The sequence below is a fragment of the Lepisosteus oculatus genome, chromosome 21 (genome assembly GCF_040954835.1).
Source record: "Lepisosteus oculatus isolate fLepOcu1 chromosome 21, fLepOcu1.hap2, whole genome shotgun sequence".
NCBI lineage: Eukaryota > Metazoa > Chordata > Actinopteri > Semionotiformes > Lepisosteidae > Lepisosteus > Lepisosteus oculatus.
Window position 1 is genome coordinate 6,542,592 of NC_090716.1, and position 18,236 is coordinate 6,560,827.

At 40.7% G+C, this 18,236-nt stretch overlaps 1 protein-coding gene across 5 annotated transcripts in view; it reads left to right on the forward strand.

The window, feature by feature from the left end:
• The window catches only part of lrp4 (low density lipoprotein receptor-related protein 4), a 95,901-nt gene that overhangs the window by 61,788 nt on the left and 15,877 nt on the right, over positions 1-18,236 (forward strand). For all 5 annotated transcript variants that reach the window (XM_015339362.2, XM_015339363.2, XM_015339366.2 and 2 more), the window contains exons 4-17: positions 862-975; positions 2,574-2,690; positions 6,072-6,200; positions 7,954-8,073; positions 8,191-8,316; positions 8,523-8,648; positions 9,133-9,267; positions 10,120-10,245; positions 10,554-10,784; positions 11,810-11,966; positions 12,666-12,883; positions 16,013-16,189; positions 17,056-17,181; positions 17,748-17,956. In XM_015339362.2, coding sequence (XP_015194848.1) covers positions 862-975; positions 2,574-2,690; positions 6,072-6,200; positions 7,954-8,073; positions 8,191-8,316; positions 8,523-8,648; positions 9,133-9,267; positions 10,120-10,245; positions 10,554-10,784; positions 11,810-11,966; positions 12,666-12,883; positions 16,013-16,189; positions 17,056-17,181; positions 17,748-17,956 — 2,111 coding nt within the window. The remainder of the gene's footprint in view (positions 1-861; positions 976-2,573; positions 2,691-6,071; positions 6,201-7,953; positions 8,074-8,190; positions 8,317-8,522; positions 8,649-9,132; positions 9,268-10,119; positions 10,246-10,553; positions 10,785-11,809; positions 11,967-12,665; positions 12,884-16,012; positions 16,190-17,055; positions 17,182-17,747; positions 17,957-18,236) is intronic.

An 18,236-nucleotide genomic window follows, 5' to 3' on the forward strand; every position in this document is an offset into this window, starting at 1 on the left:
ATTTGTCACTTTGTGTACAAGGCTGGGGTAAACATCAGGGATAGAAAAATAATAGCTCCCTAGTGATGAAAAAGGCGACAGTGTCCTTCTATGTGAAGATCAGTACAAATGGAGATAAGTTCAGTCCGGGCCATTGTTGTGTCACCTGACTACTAATCTGAAATAAAAATGCCAGGCCAGAATGTTTTTGATGAAATTGTTTTAGTCACAGGATCCACAGATCAGCATTGGAATTACCAGTTTCAGAATATGTCTTCTTTTTTCCAGTTTTGGACTTCTGGGAAATGCATTTGTTTTTTAAATGATACTGCTGTAGAGAGAAGAGAATGTAAAGTCAGTTTACAAGGAGAATAAGTATGTAATGACAGTATTGTTTAAGTTTCTTAATGTGTCAATAGGAGTCTAAAGGCCAAAAAGTATCATCATCCATCAGCTCAATGCTGAAGTATTTACTTCAGAGGAAATAAAGCAGAGTAATTGCATATTGATCTTCTACAGCCAGTGGAGGGGAGTGTGACAGTCCCTTTTATCCTTGTACTGTGTGTGGTACTCAGAGAGCACCTGAGTGGCCTAAAAAGGCTTTGCTACCAAGGACAAAATGAAACCCGTTATAGAGTACCTGCTTTTACAGAAAACAAAATGCTCTTGAAGAAGGTATAGACTTCCACAGGTTACTGGCTTCTAATATCTCAAAAGGACCTCAGCCTGCCAGGTTGAGTTTAATGACCTTTTCCCTCGATTATGAGGAGACTCAGATAAGGGGTCAGAAGGAGGCAGCAGCTCACTTGAAGTGCCGGATCCCGAGTGAGGTTTCAAAGAGCAGTGTTTTTTTTCAACTCTTTTTTTTTTTGTCTGCTCCAGCTCCCCGAGAATGCGAGGAAGACGAGTTCCACTGTCAGAACGGCTACTGCATCCGGAGCCTGTGGCACTGCGATGGAGACAACGACTGTGGGGACAACAGCGATGAGCAGTGTGGTGAGGACCTGCTTCTAAAGCCCTGTATTTCTAGGACTGCTGTGTGGGCAGCTTTGTCAATGGCCGCCGCATTTTCCTGTTTTCCCCGCTGTCTGTGACACTGCGTTTTCACCGAGGGCACATACCCTCATGAGAATGAAGTATTTTTAATCATGCAGCCGTTCTAGTAATTTCAGATTTGTTACAGTCATTCCTGCGGGCTAGATGGAAATGACATTACTTGTCTAATTTTAAAAATGGGCATGCAAACTGACACTGATGTCAAAGACGAGTTGAGGATATTGGGTTAAATGGTTTTCCCCCTGTGGAACTTCATAGAACAGAAGGCGACTGTCCTTCAAAGACATCTGTTTCCAGTTCTTTGACTAACTTTTTTCGAGAAGCTCACTTTTTTTTTTCAATGGCTGCTTTGTGAAGGCTTTGGAAACCCAAACTCTCAGCTTGACTGAAGTGCTTATCTTGGGAGTATTGCCTGGTCAGTGCTGTTTTAGTGTCGGAAAGTGTTAATGGACGTCTTTCCTTCTCTTTTCTTCCTCACCCACGTGGTCGCTGTAGCAGCAACCAGTTAACATCTGACCAGTTTCTTTGGAGATGACATTGGTTTCAATGTCATTGCTTTTTAAGCCCCATAATGAGGACTCCTCTGGCAGCTCACACTAACTGATACACAGCAATTAATTAGTTCCATCCATGTAGCGTAATGTACAATCTATCCAGAAAACCAAATTGAGAGTCAGAAGTTGGCATCTCTGTTGCTTGGATGTGAAAAACGATGCACCCTTGGTTATTCACTATATCTCGCTAATCCTGGTTGTTTTAGTTAACTATTCTTGTTTTACTGCAACATACATCAGGCAGCCAGACCTTTCCTGTATATAGATAAAGCAGGTGGAGGAAACAGCTTGGAGCTTTTTCACTGCTGGTAAAATACACAAATTTAAACTAGAAAAGTAAAATCCCTCATGGGTACATAAGCAGTCTTCATCTGGAGATGCCAGTATGATACTCACTATGTACTAGAGTTGTCTTAGTGTGCCGAGTTTTTAGAGGAAGACTTTTAGTTTCTCACTGTATTAGTGTTTTTTTTTGCAAAACTAGAGCCACTTTTTGATCTTTGAGAAAAGGACCAGTGAGCAATGAAAAATGTATGTAGTATAGTATCAAATCCCCACATTGTCAGCACCATCTTCAGTGGAATGCCATCTAAACCAGGAGACTTGCACTTTGGCAGAGATTGAGCTGTTGCTTTTAACTTCTACAAGGTTACAGCAACATCTAAAAGCTCAGCCTATTTAGGACAAAATTGAGGCAAATTCAATGGGTTTAGAAATCCTTAATCCTGACCAGGTCTGTACAGGATTAGATGAAGTATAAAACTGTGAAAAATCTTTGAAAACTTAATTAACCTGCATAGGGCTAGAGAGCCATCCTGACAGTCCTTAATCTCCTCAATAGAGGATTGATTCATTTTCTCATGATCTTATTGTTAATTGCCAGATATGGGATTAATCGTGTTTGTAATAGAAACTTTTTATGAGATAACCACCATCTGTTCATGAAAAGTTATTTAAAAATGGTCTTTCCCCACTTTTTTCCAGACATGAGGAAATGTTCAGATAAGGAGTTCCGTTGTGCTGATGGGAGCTGCATAGCTGAGCACTGGTACTGCGATGGTGACACGGATTGTAAAGATGGGTCGGATGAGGAAAACTGTCGTGAGTATTGCTCTCTTGAAGCTGCATTTTAAAAGATCAGTAAATCGATGCATTTGCATTTTCTACCGCAGACTACAGTGTAACAGATGGTTAAGTCCGACAGCGCTTGGTAACAGCTCACAAACATAATTCATCTCAAGTTTTTGAATGCAAGATATAGAAACAGTCTAGGGAATGGTAATGGGAGAAAAGGAAAATTTCAGAGCCCCCAAAAAATCGAAACATGCATTTGCTAATGCAGAATCACTCTCTGGACAGCGGTTTGTTTGCCGAAGGCAAATCAAGGCAGTTTAAAGTGGCTTTTGTTTCTTTTCCATGAAAGCCTCACAATTCTGTTATAAATAGCCTACTGTATTTTGTCAGGGTCACAGATTAATATACTGAAGACCCTAAATTTTATTTTTTCCCCACAGAATGTAGTGATGAAACTGCAGATTACAGGGGATAACAAAACCAGACTTCAATAAACTGGTTTAGTAAATTTCTGTGATGTAGTCTGGCACCTATAATTGGTTCCAGTTAACCTGAAGATTTCATTTTGCAGCTAATATGAAGTTGAATCATTGACTTTCCTCTCCTTGCTTAGAACAACATTCTAATTTATTTTCATCTAATTTGTAAATGTAAGTGTAAGGGATAATAATAATAGTATTATTTATTTAAGCACTGACCAATCCCAATTCCTGTATACCCCATGCAAGAGCTCATTGTCCTGCTGAATGAAGAAATGGGAATCAAGATCTCAAGAAGAAAAAGTAAAAGTAATATAGTATATTGACATAGTAAGAAGTGTCGTTAATCCTGAGGTGAATTTAGCTTTTGGGCCTAGATTAGGGCCTTTGAATAATGGGATAGAGCTGCAGCACACACCTGGAATAAATGAGTGCAGAGCGCTCTAAGTGAAAGGAGCTCCATGTGAGGTGGAAGAGCTATTGACAGAGGTGCTCAGTGGAATTAACTGTGCCTCTGAGGGCAATCAAGAGGCTTGTAAGAAGCCAGCTGGAAAAGTAAGCGAGTTCCTCTGTATCTAGACTCCGGCAGAGAAGGAGGGAACCCCAAACTAAACTGGCAGCTGCTGTGTTAAAGATGGTAGTGTTTATGCAGCAGTGCCCCCTGACCAGATGGGTTCAGATGGGAAAGAGAGTTTTGGCTCTGTAGAGTGTGATCACTTTGTGATGAAAAATGTACTGGAAGTGGCGAAATGTCACTTCCATGATTATTTTGTCATCTGGACTGTTGGAGCTGAAAGCAGTTACGTCAGGTAGACCTCGCATAGAAAATTGGAATCCCTTAGCCTCCAGTTAAGAACACTTCTGGAAAGAAAACCAGAAGACAGCAGCTTCCCCAGGACTCAAGGTTGGGAGCCACGGCTGTATTTATCAACTTTATTGAATAAATCGTCTTGGACCTGTTGACACTAGTGGAGGAAAATTCCATCAGTCATCCATCAAAGTGCGTTGCATGAAGTATTTGTCATGTCGTAGCAGGTTTCTGGGGCTTTTTAAATGAAATTCCAAAAAATTGAATCGAAATTACCTACGGATAGGCCCAACATCACTCTTAAAACAAATCGCAGTACTACAAGCTGAGCAATATCCTACTTTCCAGCGGGCACACGTGTATACAATAAATAAATAAACAGTAGATCAGTTTGACTTTTTGTTGGCTCTTATTGGGGAAAATAAGAGTAAGTGCTGACTTCTAAGACTGGCAGACTTATTCTTCAAAAAGACCTCTCTAGAGGACTTCAAAGACAAGCCGAAACAGCTCCATGCTGTCAGCTGGCTAAGGGCAGGCCTTTCATCTCTACAGATAAAGGCCCTGTCTGCAGATAATGAGTATTGGCAGGGAGCTTTGCAATTGAAAGCTCAGTGCTCATCACTTGAGGGAATTGTTACGATTCTCTATTTGTGTCCATATTTTGAGCAGAAGCACGTTTGCATGGGTATTTGAAGGAGGAGGAGGCTGGTGGGTGGTTGTATTGGTAGGAGGTGAGATGACAAATCCCTGCCAATATCATTCTTCGGAGACTGTTTAGAGTTAGGAAAGAGGACTGTAGAAGAGTTAGGAAATGGGGTAACGGGAAGGTGATTGCATGTTTAAGAAGCAGTGGTTATCTGGAAGTGTCCAATTTGTCATTTTCTTTTTTATAATGAATATTTGGATGCAATTTAGTTACCTGTATTTTGGTTTCACAGTAAGCACTGATCCCCAGATGTGCTCATCAAAACATGTAGTAACACCGGCCATAAAACAGCATTATTTTGTTTGATCTGTAGAAGAGCAATTAGCAAAACATGTTATTAAACCAGAGGAGCTTGGAACATGCGGTTGTTCAGTCACCTGTTTTGTTTAATTCAGCCTCATGAATATGTACGGATAACCGATATGGATTTATGGTCATACTTGCTAATGCACTAAATTATCCTGCTATAAGCTGTGGTAGTTTGAAATGAAAAGATAGAACTTCAAAGGAGAAGAACCACAGCCTGTATGTTGATCCCTCCTTTGTCACTGTTAAGGGTGTGTGCATTACTGCAAGTTATGAACTTCTATAGATACATTTACCATTCACTGATTCACCCCCCCCCCTTTGAAAACATGAGTGAAGAGCACTTGTGCATAAAAGATAAATATTCTATTTCAAAGCAGTGCTTTTCAAAGAGTTAAAAGAGAGGAAAGGATAAAAAGCGACTTTGTACAGTACAGGTGGTGATACCATTCTTGGTGATACAAGTTTTTTTTTCAGGGCCATGGTTGATTGTATGTTAATAGAAATGAATTCTGTGTACACCTGTAAAGACCAGCTGTTGTCACTAAAATAAGCTATTTCAAACAAAACACATTTCAAAGTTAGCTTTTTTTGTTTTAACATTCATTTTTAGGTAAAGGAGTTGTCTGAGTCAAGAGTGAAATTGTAACTTTTTTTGTACAGGAATTACAAATAAATTTAATATTGGCATATGCAGCACACCATTTATTTTGTGGTGCTCACGGTTTTGTAGTAGTTCTGTAGTTTTTGCTTAAAGAAAATCGTCTGTATGGTATTAAGGTTTGTGGTCAGCAACCTTACATGTTCTCTATGAAGTTTGTAATGCTCTGTCTTAAAACTTTTTATAATTTAGTTAGTAATGAGCAGATCTTAATTTGACAGCAAACGTTAACAGCCAAAGACTGCCTTTTGAAATGTTGCCCTTTTACTTTTCAACATTTTTAAGGCTTAGTTAAACATGAGAATTTGTACTGTTACATGTGCCATGTACTTTTATTGTGTTTTAAATTGTTTGATTTGTGATGCAGTTTTTTAAATTAAAGATCTTTAAAATGGTGACTAATTATGCATAATTGTTCCCCCCTCCCCCCATCACCTATTCTGCTCAGCCTCTGATGTTCTCACTGCAACATGCAGCGTGGAGGAGTTTCAGTGCGCCTATGGACGGTGCATCTTGGACATCTATCACTGTGATGGCGACGATGACTGTGGGGACTGGTCTGATGAGTCTGACTGCTGTAAGAGCCTATTCTGAGGATATTCTATAAATCCCAGCATTGTACACACTGTGTATAGTACACTGATTAGAGGCTTTGACAGCAAAACAGTTTTAGGAACAAGTTACTAGAAATAACTTATTACAAAGCTTTCAGCTCAGTGCAAGAAATCACTTGCCAGATCAGCTGCTTGTTTTATGTCTGTGGCTTTGTACATGTTTGTGTTAACACTAGAATCCTCAATCCTGCAGTTTTGAATAGTAGTGATATCCCGTGTGCAACACTGTAAGGGCACCCAGGAATGTTGCTTTACTCCTAGAAGTACTGTTTGACTTGACTTCCAGAGAGGAGAATCTGGACACTGTCCAGATACTCCATCTCCCAGTCAGCCCTGACAACCCTTCTCTCACCTCCTGTCTACAACCCCAACACTCTTAGGTCAAATTCCAATTCTGGACTAGTTGAACATGCAGCTGCACAAACTGACAGAATTACAGTGTTAGTACGACCCATTGGAACAGGCCGGTAGTTAACACAAATGAAATCTTGTGGTGATCCTTCAAATATGTGGATTGCAATATAGTTATAATATCCCTGTAAAAGCTATTATCTAACAGCTACACTTAAGTTAATTTTCATGGCATCTCATTTGTCCAGTAGTATAAAATGCACAACCAACAGAGACTGTGTCCACTATGTCTAAAAATAGTGTATGCAATTGTGAATATCTACAGGCATAGTCATTTACTTATGATTTATGTTTTTTTTTATATAATGTCTAAATTTATGTATGGTATTTATGTTAAGTCTGTACAGGTGGTGTTTTCTGAGAAATGCCCGTTTAATTGGCCATATAACACAAAAATCGCAAAGTCAGTGGGTTTCCTGTCTGTACTGTTCAATTTGATGTCATTGAGCATTTGTGCAATTTATATCAAATTTAAAGACAATACTAACATGGACGTTTATTTAGCAATTAGTTTTAAAATGACTTTAAATTGTACCCTAAATTTACTTTAAATGTCTTTCTAAAATACTTGGGATGGCATGAAGGCTTGGGATTTGTTTTATTATATGACCTGTTTTGACATGAGTCTGGTATCCTGTGTTTTAACAATGGCATTGCCGTGTCTTAAAATTATTTGGAAATAAGTCTCTCTGCATTCGCTAACAATAGTGAATGCAGAACAATTAATTATTCAGCTTTCAAGTGTACTGTAGGAGCATCAAGGATTTCTGCTCTAACAATTGTCCCTAGCTTAACAAAAACTAATTTTAATCCTCCCACAATTTTTTTTAATTATCTTTGGTTGTGCGGAGTAAGATATTTTACATTTTTGAGAAATTTGAATCGACTTCAAAGAAACCCCCCCCCGAACAATGTGGCAAATTCACATTCCACTACAGAGGATACATCTTCAAATAGAATTCCTTGGCTTTGACTCTCTGTTGAAGATCCATCAAGGGTGCTTTGTTTGATCATACAAAGTTATACTTGGTGCAATCCTGAGCTTCTTGGTTTGTTCTTTGCGCGATGCGTCGATATGATACTCTTGCTCTAGGCGGATGTGGTTGTGCCCAAGCACGCAGCAGAGGGGTCAATGCTCTTAACAAATCCCCAAAATATATTGAAGAATGATGCCAGGCTTTTGTTTCCAGGTTTCAGCCTAGAGGATTATTCTCATTGTCAAGTCAGGTGTTGGGGGGGGGGATGGAAGTTGCAGGCGGATCACGCTTAGGCCCGTTCACAGGTGGTGGTGTTCTTCCTTTCCAGCCTCACACCAGCCCTGCCGGTCCGTGGAGTTCATGTGCAGCAGCGGGATGTGCATCAACGCCGGCTGGAGGTGCGACGGCGAGTTCGATTGCGACGACCAGTCCGACGAGAAGAACTGCTGTAAGTAAAGCCTCCCCTTTCGGGGGTTTGCCTTTTCCCCGTGGAAAACGGTAACCCGGATAGGACCGGCCGGGGTTCCCCACAGCTGTGTCTCCTCACCTCTGCTCCGCTTTCCAGCGGTCTCCATGTGCACTGCCGACCAGTTCCGCTGCAAGTCTGGGCGCTGCGTGCGGTTGCTGTGGAGATGCGACGGGGAAGATGACTGTCTGGATAACAGCGATGAAGAGGGCTGTGAAAATACGGGTAACTTCAGTGTTCTTCAGCACAGGTCAACCTTAAAATCAAGCAAAGATGTTAAAAAATTAAAGGGTTAATATTGGTCACCTTTTTTTTTTTAAACGTGGGCCAAGCTTTAGGTAAACCTACAAAGGTGGGTTTCTCTTAGCATTACATCTGAGGACTCTCCTGACTTTTCCTTGTACGAATAATGTTCCATTTTTCCCTTTCAGACTCTCCTCCGTGTGCCCCGGACCAGTTCCTGTGTGGGAATGGGCGCTGTATTGGTCAGAGGAAGGTGTGCAATGAGGTCAGCGACTGTGGGGATGGCACCGATGAGGGGCCCTACCAAAATTGCCGTGAGTGCTGTGCCGCAGGGTTAAATATTCAAGGACAAAGATCGTTTTAGCGTGGCAGAGCCTTTTTGTTACATTTACCTGTTCAGCATGACATCTTTTTTCAAGAAACACTCCTTATTATTGGTATAACTGAGAATGTTCAAGTCCATGTGAGCAGGAATTGGGATTTATAAATTGTATCCACTTCCAGTCCCCTGGTTACCCTTTTCTTCAAAATGTCCAGCGTTTTTGTTATATTTTGTCTCTCAAAAGACTACTGTTTTTGTGATAGAAATTTGAGTTGGCAGGACTGGTGGAAAAGAAACTGTCTGCACTCTCTGCAGTTCTGTTCAGTTTCTAAAAGCATATTAAAAAAGATTTCAAACTTGGATTCTGATGGTCTTTTCAAGCCCATTCAAATAAAGCACACTTTCAAAGTGTTAAGCAGAGTTGAGGGTTGAGTCTGCTGTGGGTGACCTTGTATTTGTCCTGTTCCCCCCCCCAGGTCCGAGGTCTAGCGAAGGTAGCTGCAATCTGAACAATGGCGGCTGTTCTCAGAAGTGCCATATGGTTCGAGGATTGGTGCAGTGCACTTGTCACACTGGGTACAGGCTGATGGATGATGGAAGGTCATGTCAAGGTAACGGATCCTTAGTATATCCACTGCCGCGGTTTAATTAGTGTGCGGACGTTAATTGATTTAAATTCAATTTTTCTGCAGCCTAATCTGACTCGGCATCCTTACACTTCAGAAATCACGGTGAACAAGTATTTCTGTTGATAAGTTTTAAATTTGGTGTCACTGAAATATTCCCAGAATGCTACAGACCACTTCTGCTCTCTGGTTTAAAAAGCTTCGCACTCACTTTGACAGCAGCTAAAACATTTGTCAAAATGTCAGAGAGTTTAGACTTTACATTTTTTTTATGCTTGGTGAGTCAGTCAGACTTGAAGCACATGTTTTTCAGAGTGCTGTCACCCTAGATTGCACATTTCAGTTTCCAGACAACTCAAGGAATCGCTGGTGACATGTGAACATTTTTCATACCCTTTGCTAGTTTCCCTTCAGATTAATGGCTTTTTTGGAGTAAATCTTTACCAGCAGAAGGTTGATTTGCTGAGTAGCTTAAGAAGGGAAAAATTCCAGATGCTTCTGAAAAAGTAATTTGATGTCACTGTAATAGGGATAAACAAAAAAATGGATAGCTGTCTTTGACAGTACAGGACCTTAATTTAACGGATGGTCTTAATTGACACAATGAAAGAAGACGAAGACAGAGTATTATGCAAATATCCTATTTCGTTTTTATTTGTTGCCGTTTTTCACCTCATGAGCTATTGTTCCTATTTTTGATGAACTGAAAAGGCATGCAGCTGTGATGTCAATACACAAAAAATGGGACCACTTGCGAAACCCCAGTTCTGTCCTGCTCTGTGGCGGAATGCAAAAGGAATAACCTGAATCTCCTTTCGTTCTCGCCCTACATCGAAGATGTGGATGAATGTGCAGAGGAAGGCTACTGCAGTCAGGGCTGTACCAACTCTGAGGGAGGCTTCCAGTGCTGGTGTGTGCAGGGCTATGAGCTCAGGCCTGATAAACGCAGCTGCAAAGCCTTAGGTAAATGTTTGGTTTAAAAGACTCATTTAATAAATTGAATATTGAATATGTTGTGTATTTGTGTTTATCCCTCGACCTATGATTAATTTAGTCTTAATGTAGACTTGGGAGGAGGTGTTAAGTGTTTTTTTTTCCCTCTTCCTCGTTTGTAAGTGCTAGCAGGGTTAGAATTTTCTTTTCAACTTTCACACTAGATGTTTATTGAATTTGAAATTGTTTAAAGAGATGGAAACAGTTTCTTTTGGCTTCAACTTTGACATAGTTAAAGGCAATGCATCTTTAGAAGTTTGCGTCTTTTTTCCCTCCAGGGCCAGAACCCGTTCTTCTGTTCGCCAACAGGATTGACATTCGTCAAGTGCTCCCCCATCGATCCGAGTACACTCTGCTCCTCAACAACCTTGAGAACGCCATTGCGCTCGACTTCCACCACAGCAGGGAGCTGGTTTTCTGGTCAGATGTCACACTGGACAGGATCATGAAGGCCAACCTTAATGGGAGCAATGTGGAGGAGGTGGTTTCCACAGGCCTGGAGAGTCCAGGTAGGCTGTGGTAGAGAAACCAGTGTCAGATTAGGGTTAATGATTTGAATTTCCTCGGATGGGCCAGGTCTTAAATCATAATTAAGCTTTTGCAAACATAGCCACTGAAAATATTGTGGGAAATGGATCTGGTAGGTACAGGAGAAATTCACTTTTCTTTGATTTTTGTTAGCGAGTTTTGTACTTAAAAGCAAAATACAGACAGGAAAATCTGTAAAGAAATTACAGGAACACATACAAATCATATAGTGCTTATAATGCTTTAAGGTTAAAGAATATGTTCAAATGGTTATTTTCCTGTCTTTTACAGTAGTGTATGTAGTCTAGTTTAATTAGATCTGTTAGTCTGCATTATCCTAATGCATTGTACAGTACATTTAACTTTTTTTACAGGTGTTACAAAATTAAATTTTCCTACATCATTGTTCATGCTCTGGTTTTAGTAAAGCAAAATACCTGTACTATAGTTACAAACATTGTAATATGCATACATAAAAAAAAGTTAAAATACAATAACTGTCATGGAACCTTAGAAAATGAAGTGCATAAAGGAATCTAATTTTAAATCTTAAAATTGATCTTGGTGGGTTTATTTGACCCTGTGAGAGAGACTTTTGCATTCTATCCTGTTGTGATAAATGTTTGTACCCATTTAGCTCTGCAAAAGGGTAATCCTTCATTTTCTAACATGGATGTAAGCTTCTTTGACTTTGACAAGGTTGTGAGAAATTGGTGTTGATGGAAAAGTAACTTAAGAAGATAAAAGGCTTTAGTTTTATCATGCATAGTGTCTGGTGAAGTCAGAAGGTCCAACATTTGGAGAATCGACTGTTGTTTTCCTTCTTCTATAGAATTATCACTGTTGACTCTGATACTGTTGACAGATTACAAAGGCATACAAGCTGAAGAATTGACAGCAGGAGGTTACTGAGGGTACATCTAAATTAGGGTCTATTTTTATGGTGCTCCAAGAGAGAATGACAGTAATGGGGAAAAAAAACAGGAGTTGCAATGTGTTCCCTTAGGCGGTCTGGCCATTGACTGGATCCATGACAAGTTGTACTGGACAGACTCTGGCACATCGAGGATTGAGGTGGCCAACTTGGACGGAACCCACAGAAAGGTTCTGCTTTGGCGAAACATGGAGAAGCCCAGAGCAATAGCTCTGCACCCAATGGAGGGGTAAGACTGCACGGCAGAACCTTGAGTAGGTGTAAGGCCATATGAACTTCACTAAGGGACACAAGATGTTTGGCTTTTTCTTTAACTTTTTTCCCCATTCACGTTGCCTACTGTGAAACTCGAATGGTTTCCACTTCAGGTTACTGTAATACTTCCTCCCTTGTGATTTTCTTATTTTTAACCTTTAACTCATTTCCCTAGTCTTTAGTGCGTCACCAGACAATGGAGTGACTTTTTGTTTTCTGCTTGGTGTAAGAAGCAATCACTCATTTCCCCTCCGGAGCTGAATAAACACCCTGTGCTCTCATCCTGTCTTTACCAGAGCTTTGTACCTCTAGTTCTGGTCGTCCCTTTGTCCAGACTCCGTTCTCTTCCTTCAGGTCTGTTGTCCAACAACATTCAGATCTCTCCTTAGTGTGTATATCTCTCTCCCCTGCTGTCTTGATGAATCAGATGGATCGCCTTGTCTGGTCACACTACCAATCTATCAGTTGTCTCTAGAAAATACAGTGACAGACTTGCTTTCTAGATCTGCACTGACTGTCTACTTTGCACCATAATTTTATTTTTACAGGCGTAATTAAAAAGTACATTTTTTTATATTTGCTAAGCCGAGTTAAAAACCAAATTGGTACATCACCTACATAGGAACGGTTGAATGTGTGTAGAAAATCAGCTGTTGGATTGAAATGTTTGTAGGAAGATTTACTGGACGGACTGGGGTAACACTCCCCGGATAGAGTACGCCAACATGGACGGCTCCAATCGCCGGGTCATTGCCGACACCCATCTCTTCTGGCCCAACGGCCTCACCATAGACTACGCTGGCCACAGGATGTACTGGGTGGATGCGAAGCATCATGTGATTGAACGAGCGGACTTGGATGGGAAGAACAGAAAAGCCGTTATCAGCCAAGGTAAGAGCAGCTATAAAGGGCTTTTCAGCAGAATTATCAGGATGGTTCTGCAGCTACTGTGACATCTCCTTCAGGTCATACTTTTCCTGCAAGTGAACATTTTTTTTAAAGAAAACTGCTTGCAAGTTTAATTTCCGCCAATGCGTTTGACTGTATGCTGGCACAGGTTGTTGAATATATGCCAAAACCTTGTGCATCTTACAGAGATGTTTTTTGCCTCGTTTAAGTGGCAGTTTGTAGCAGGCTGATAACGGGTCCCAAAGCTGTAGTTTATTTCAGTTAACTCATACCTACAGCCAAAATATTATGTTAACTTTGAATTTGTTACGTGAAGTATTCAATTGAAAAATCCAAGTATTAAAGGTGTCGTTTCCAAGTATTTCTGTATCTTTTTATTGGATTTTCTGCTCTTTTTGTTTTGCTGCACATTCTTCTTCTCACTTGGTCACTGATGAGTCATAATTCATATTTTGTCAATTTTCTTTCTGTTGTAAATATGCTTGTAAATGTTTTAAGATCGCTTACACAGCAACACCATTTTGTTAAAACCATTTGATTTGTGTTTTCATGGACCGTACACTAACAAACTAAACTACGGTGTTTGATTTCTGATTTCTGTATATATGAGAAAACATCATAAAGTATTGAAAGGAATGAAAACTAAAACATGAATCAAAGGACACAAGTGGAAACAATGTGGAAGTGCATTTCAAACTGACAGCTGGAGGCACTTCTTAGCTTTTGAAGTTACCTGTAAGAATTGTGGGATTATGAAACAAGGTATCCAACCATGTCGTTGAAATCAGTCCCTGATTTCTTTCAAGAAACAACTGAATGAGATTATGGGATCAGTTAACTTCTAACTACCAAATGGGCTAGATGACCCAAATAAGCTGCCTCATTTATACCTGTTCTTATGTTCATTAGCAATCTCTTGCCCCTTCTTAATTGGGAATCTCTTTGCCCGATTCCTTATGCAATATGTTTAGAATCATGATTAACATGAGTAAATGTACTTATTACTCATCTAATGGACTAACATGTATAACAAGCCTGAAATGTAGCCCTGATTAAAGGTTAATAATGTATATTATTTGTAGCATACAAATATCATAATAATCATAGTGCTCATCGATTAGATTTCAACTAGGGTGAACTAGGTTTGGTGCTGCATATATCAGTGAAATGCATGAGCCTGGCACAGTGCTAAACAGTAGATTGACTGGTGTGTTTTTTTCACTGCACAGTTCATTTCAAGGCCAACCTCACAATGTCAAAAAAATGGTTTGCTCTCATGAGATCTAAAAATGGTTAGATCTCATTTCAAAGTGGGATTGCCTCTCGCTTCTTGTGCTGTCTTATTCGCTCCACAATGCGCTAGTAAATTCCAAAGCCGGAATTCCAAAGAATATAAAAAAAGACCAGCTGAAAGTTGCTGAATAAAGGGGATCTCTTAATGATGTGTATTATGTGGTATAAGAGCCTGTAATGATGTGTTCCTCTGAGGACTGGTTCTCACTCAAGCCTGCTGTTTGCTTAGACAACAGATTGTACAAGTCAGATGTGTGTGTTCAGCATTTGCCCGTGACTGTAGCTGGAGGCCCGCCAGCCTGCGTCTTTGATGCGGGAGTGGCCGGGCTCTCTGAGGGGCCGCCGAGCGGAACGCCCCGCGCCCGTGTGCGGACAGACAGCGCGCACCTGCACCTGCAACACCAGCGGGGACCCCCGCCCCCCGGCAGCTGCTGCTCCAGCTGGCGCAGGCCTGCGTGTGCGTGGCTGGCCTGCGTGTGCGTGGCTGGCGGGGAGAGGAGCACCGGCAGAACCTACTCCTGTATCCCTGCCACTTTGACATTTAATAATTATAATAATTGCCTACACTTATATAGCGTTTTCTGGACACTCCACTCAAAGCACTTTACAGGTAATGGGGATCCCCTCCACCCCCACCAGTGTGCAGCCCCACCTGGATGATGCGACGGCAGCCATAGTGCGCCAGAACGCTCACCTCACACCAGCTCTCAGTGGGGAGGAGAGCAGAGTAATGTAGCCAATTCATAGAGGGGGATTATTAGGAGGCCATGATCGGTAAGGGCCACTGGGAAATTTGGCCAGGACACCGGGGTTACACCCCTACTCTTTTTGAGAAACGCCCTGGGATTTTTAATGACCACAGAGAGTCAGGACCTCGGTTTTACATCTCATCTGAAGGACGGTGCCTGTTTACAGTATAGTGTCCCCGTCACTATACAAGGGGCATTAGGATCCACATGGACCGCAGGGTTAGCGCCCCTTTAACACCTCTTCCAGCAGCAACCTTCGTTTTTCCCAGGAGGTCTCCCATCCAGGTACTGACCAGGCTCACACCTGCTGAGCTTCAGTGGGTTGCCAGTTGTGAGTTGCAGGGTGATACCACCCCCCTTTTTACTGTCACCTGGTGCAAGAGCAGTGATGCATGGATTGTGGTTTTGTTTAGAAAACAAAATTAAGGCATTTTAAAAAAGTCTTAGTCTTTTCTAAACAATAGCAACGTGAGTGCCATAGAGCAGATTGAAAGCTCTGTATATGTTCTGTGCTTGAAAAGAAATTCCAGTCATAAGGGAGGTAGGCGGTTCTAAATTTAGGGTTAAATTACCAAACTTTAGTAAGATTGTCATGCTTGTGTTTATTCACATTTATCTGTTCATCTAGTTGCTGTGTTAAGATTCAAGTCTAAATAAAGGCAGCTTTCTTAAAAATTGTGGAGGAGGAGGCTGGATTTTTTTCCAAATTCACACTTGGCCTGAAACCTCTGCTACTATAAATCCATTGAGTTTCCCTCCTAAGGAAAGTCCAGATAATTAGAACCAGACTAATTCAGTGCAGGTCCTCTAAAGCTGAAACATAGTGTAGTGACACTGAATCTTCTGCGAGAGCCTTGTGTCTGAAACATTTTCAGACGTACTTACTCTTTGCAGCAACATGTATTTTCAAGTTATCATGCTGAAATTAATTTGAAAAAAGATTTCCTTACATATTTTACAGATAATACAGCCATATTTGTTTCACAGGTTACTTGTGTGAAAAGCAAATTAAAACTACAGCTTCACATGCTAAGCCTCTGTGACATGTTTTATCATTTTCCTTTTTCAGGTTTGCCACATCCCTTTGCCATTACAGTGTTTGAAGATAGCCTGTACTGGACAGACTGGCACACCAAAAGTATTAACAGTGCTAACAAGTTCACCGGAAAGAACCAGGAGATAATCCGCAACAAACTGCACTTCCCCATGGATATCCACACGCTGCATCCCCAGAGACAGCCAGCAGGTAATTAGATCCATTAAGAACAGACAACCGTGGACAGAGAGCTCATGTTTGGGGAAAAGTGGTCAGAAGCAGTCGCGCACGCATCATTCAGGTGTAGGCTTTGCATCTGTCGTCATGGCCCAGTCTCATCTTTGATTCTGTTCTAGAACCAGGTTTGAGCAAAGCAATTTCTGAAAGAGTTAGGGCTGATTGACAGAAAGGGTCCTTCTGGCTGTCTAAGCTGGTCCTTGAATCGCGTATTTTAAGCAGGATGAGTTAACTTGCCTTCAGTTTTTCAGCAGGTTTTAGTGGAGTACTTACTTCACAAGAGGAGAAGCTGCAGGACATGATGAGGGGAGCTTAGAAGCAATTTAAAACTGATCAACAACAACAAATAACCAAAATAATTCTGTGTAAACCTTCCTTTACGTGAAGCCTTTCTTCAATATTTAATGGTTCTTGTCACATGAATGCTTCATTCATATTTATTGTATAATAATTGCTCAAGAGACTAATTTCATGGGAATTGCATATATGGGGAAAAAAGGTCATTGTATTACGATTTGCATTTCTCAAATTTAACCTCAAGCATTCTGCCAAAACTTACTTATTTTACACATATTGAACACATTTCTAGTTGGTTCCACGCTGACTTGTTGTTTTGGAAGCTTTTCCCAGTTTAAATAAGTGGTTTGATGCATGAAATATACAGTACAGCTTCTTTTACAATATTTAAAAAGAGAATTTGTCTATTAAAACAAAGACATTTGTTTGCTTCCTGGCAATACGCACAGTGGTATTAAGTGTTTTTTCTCTTCTTTATACCATAAAAAACTAAAAGTAACCCTTTTTTTTGTCTAAGAGACTCTGATCTATTTTTCCTACAGGTGGTAGAAATCGGTGTGGAAACAATAATGGAGGCTGTAGCCACCTTTGTCTGCCCAGCAACAAAACATACACTTGTGCTTGCCCCACTGGCTTTAAGAAGATAGATAACTTTAACTGTGCAGAAAGTGAGTATACCATTGAAAATTTCTACAAATATCTGTCCTCTTCCGGATTTTATACTGGGAGGGAAATTCTCAAAGCCATTTATTCCGGTGTCTTCAGTACCATTGTTTTTCTTAAAGAAAAGTTTAATTTCCAGTTTAAATTTCTTGAATTGTTTATTCTTGATAGCTGCTTTTGTTGATGTGCAAAAATATACAATCTTTTTTTGTTAATGAAAATCTAACCTGCATATGTTTGAGGCACAACATTGGGGGAAAAAAAGGACAGAATTGTTTTTGATGTCTTTTAGAAATAGAATGGTTTTTCCCCATTTGTTATTGAGACCAGCAGATCTAGACTAGTAGATTGTGCTACGAATGTAGAATACAGTGAGTCATTTGAAGATAAAAGCGATAAGGAATAACGAAAAGGAAGAAACCTTGTCTTGCGATGCGGGTTTGTTTGTCTTCCTGGAACCCAACAAACATACTTGACATTTTATGTTAAATTGGGTGAGACTGGAGTTTTTTTGTGTCTGATTCTCTGTTAAACATAGAAGAATGACAAGAGACCTTTGGTCTTTGATCAGGTCTTGACAAGTTCCTGCTTTTTGCCCGAAGGACGGACATCCGTCGGATCAGCTTCGACACCGAGGACAAGTCCGATGACGTCATCCCTCTTGCTGACGTGCGCAATGCGGTGGCCCTGGACTGGGACTCCGGGGAGGAGTACATCTACTGGACCGATGTCACCACCGACTCCATTAACAGAGCCAAGTGGGATGGATCCAAACAAGAGGTCAGTTGTTTCCTGTGGGATAATAGCCTTGCTTCTAATTTAGACTGCAAAACCCACTGCGATTTCACCAAGGCATGCATTGATTTTGATTTTAAACCCTTTGTCCTTTTCTTTTAATTGCACAGCACTGTTCAGCCCTTAACAACACCATCTGCATTTTCCTATGCACCCCTACCTAAAACTAAATACTTGATTGATTGATCCTTTTTAAAATATTGAATTATTTTGTATGATAGCACCATCTACTGGATAATTGTTCTGTTTGCAGAAAACGAAAGTC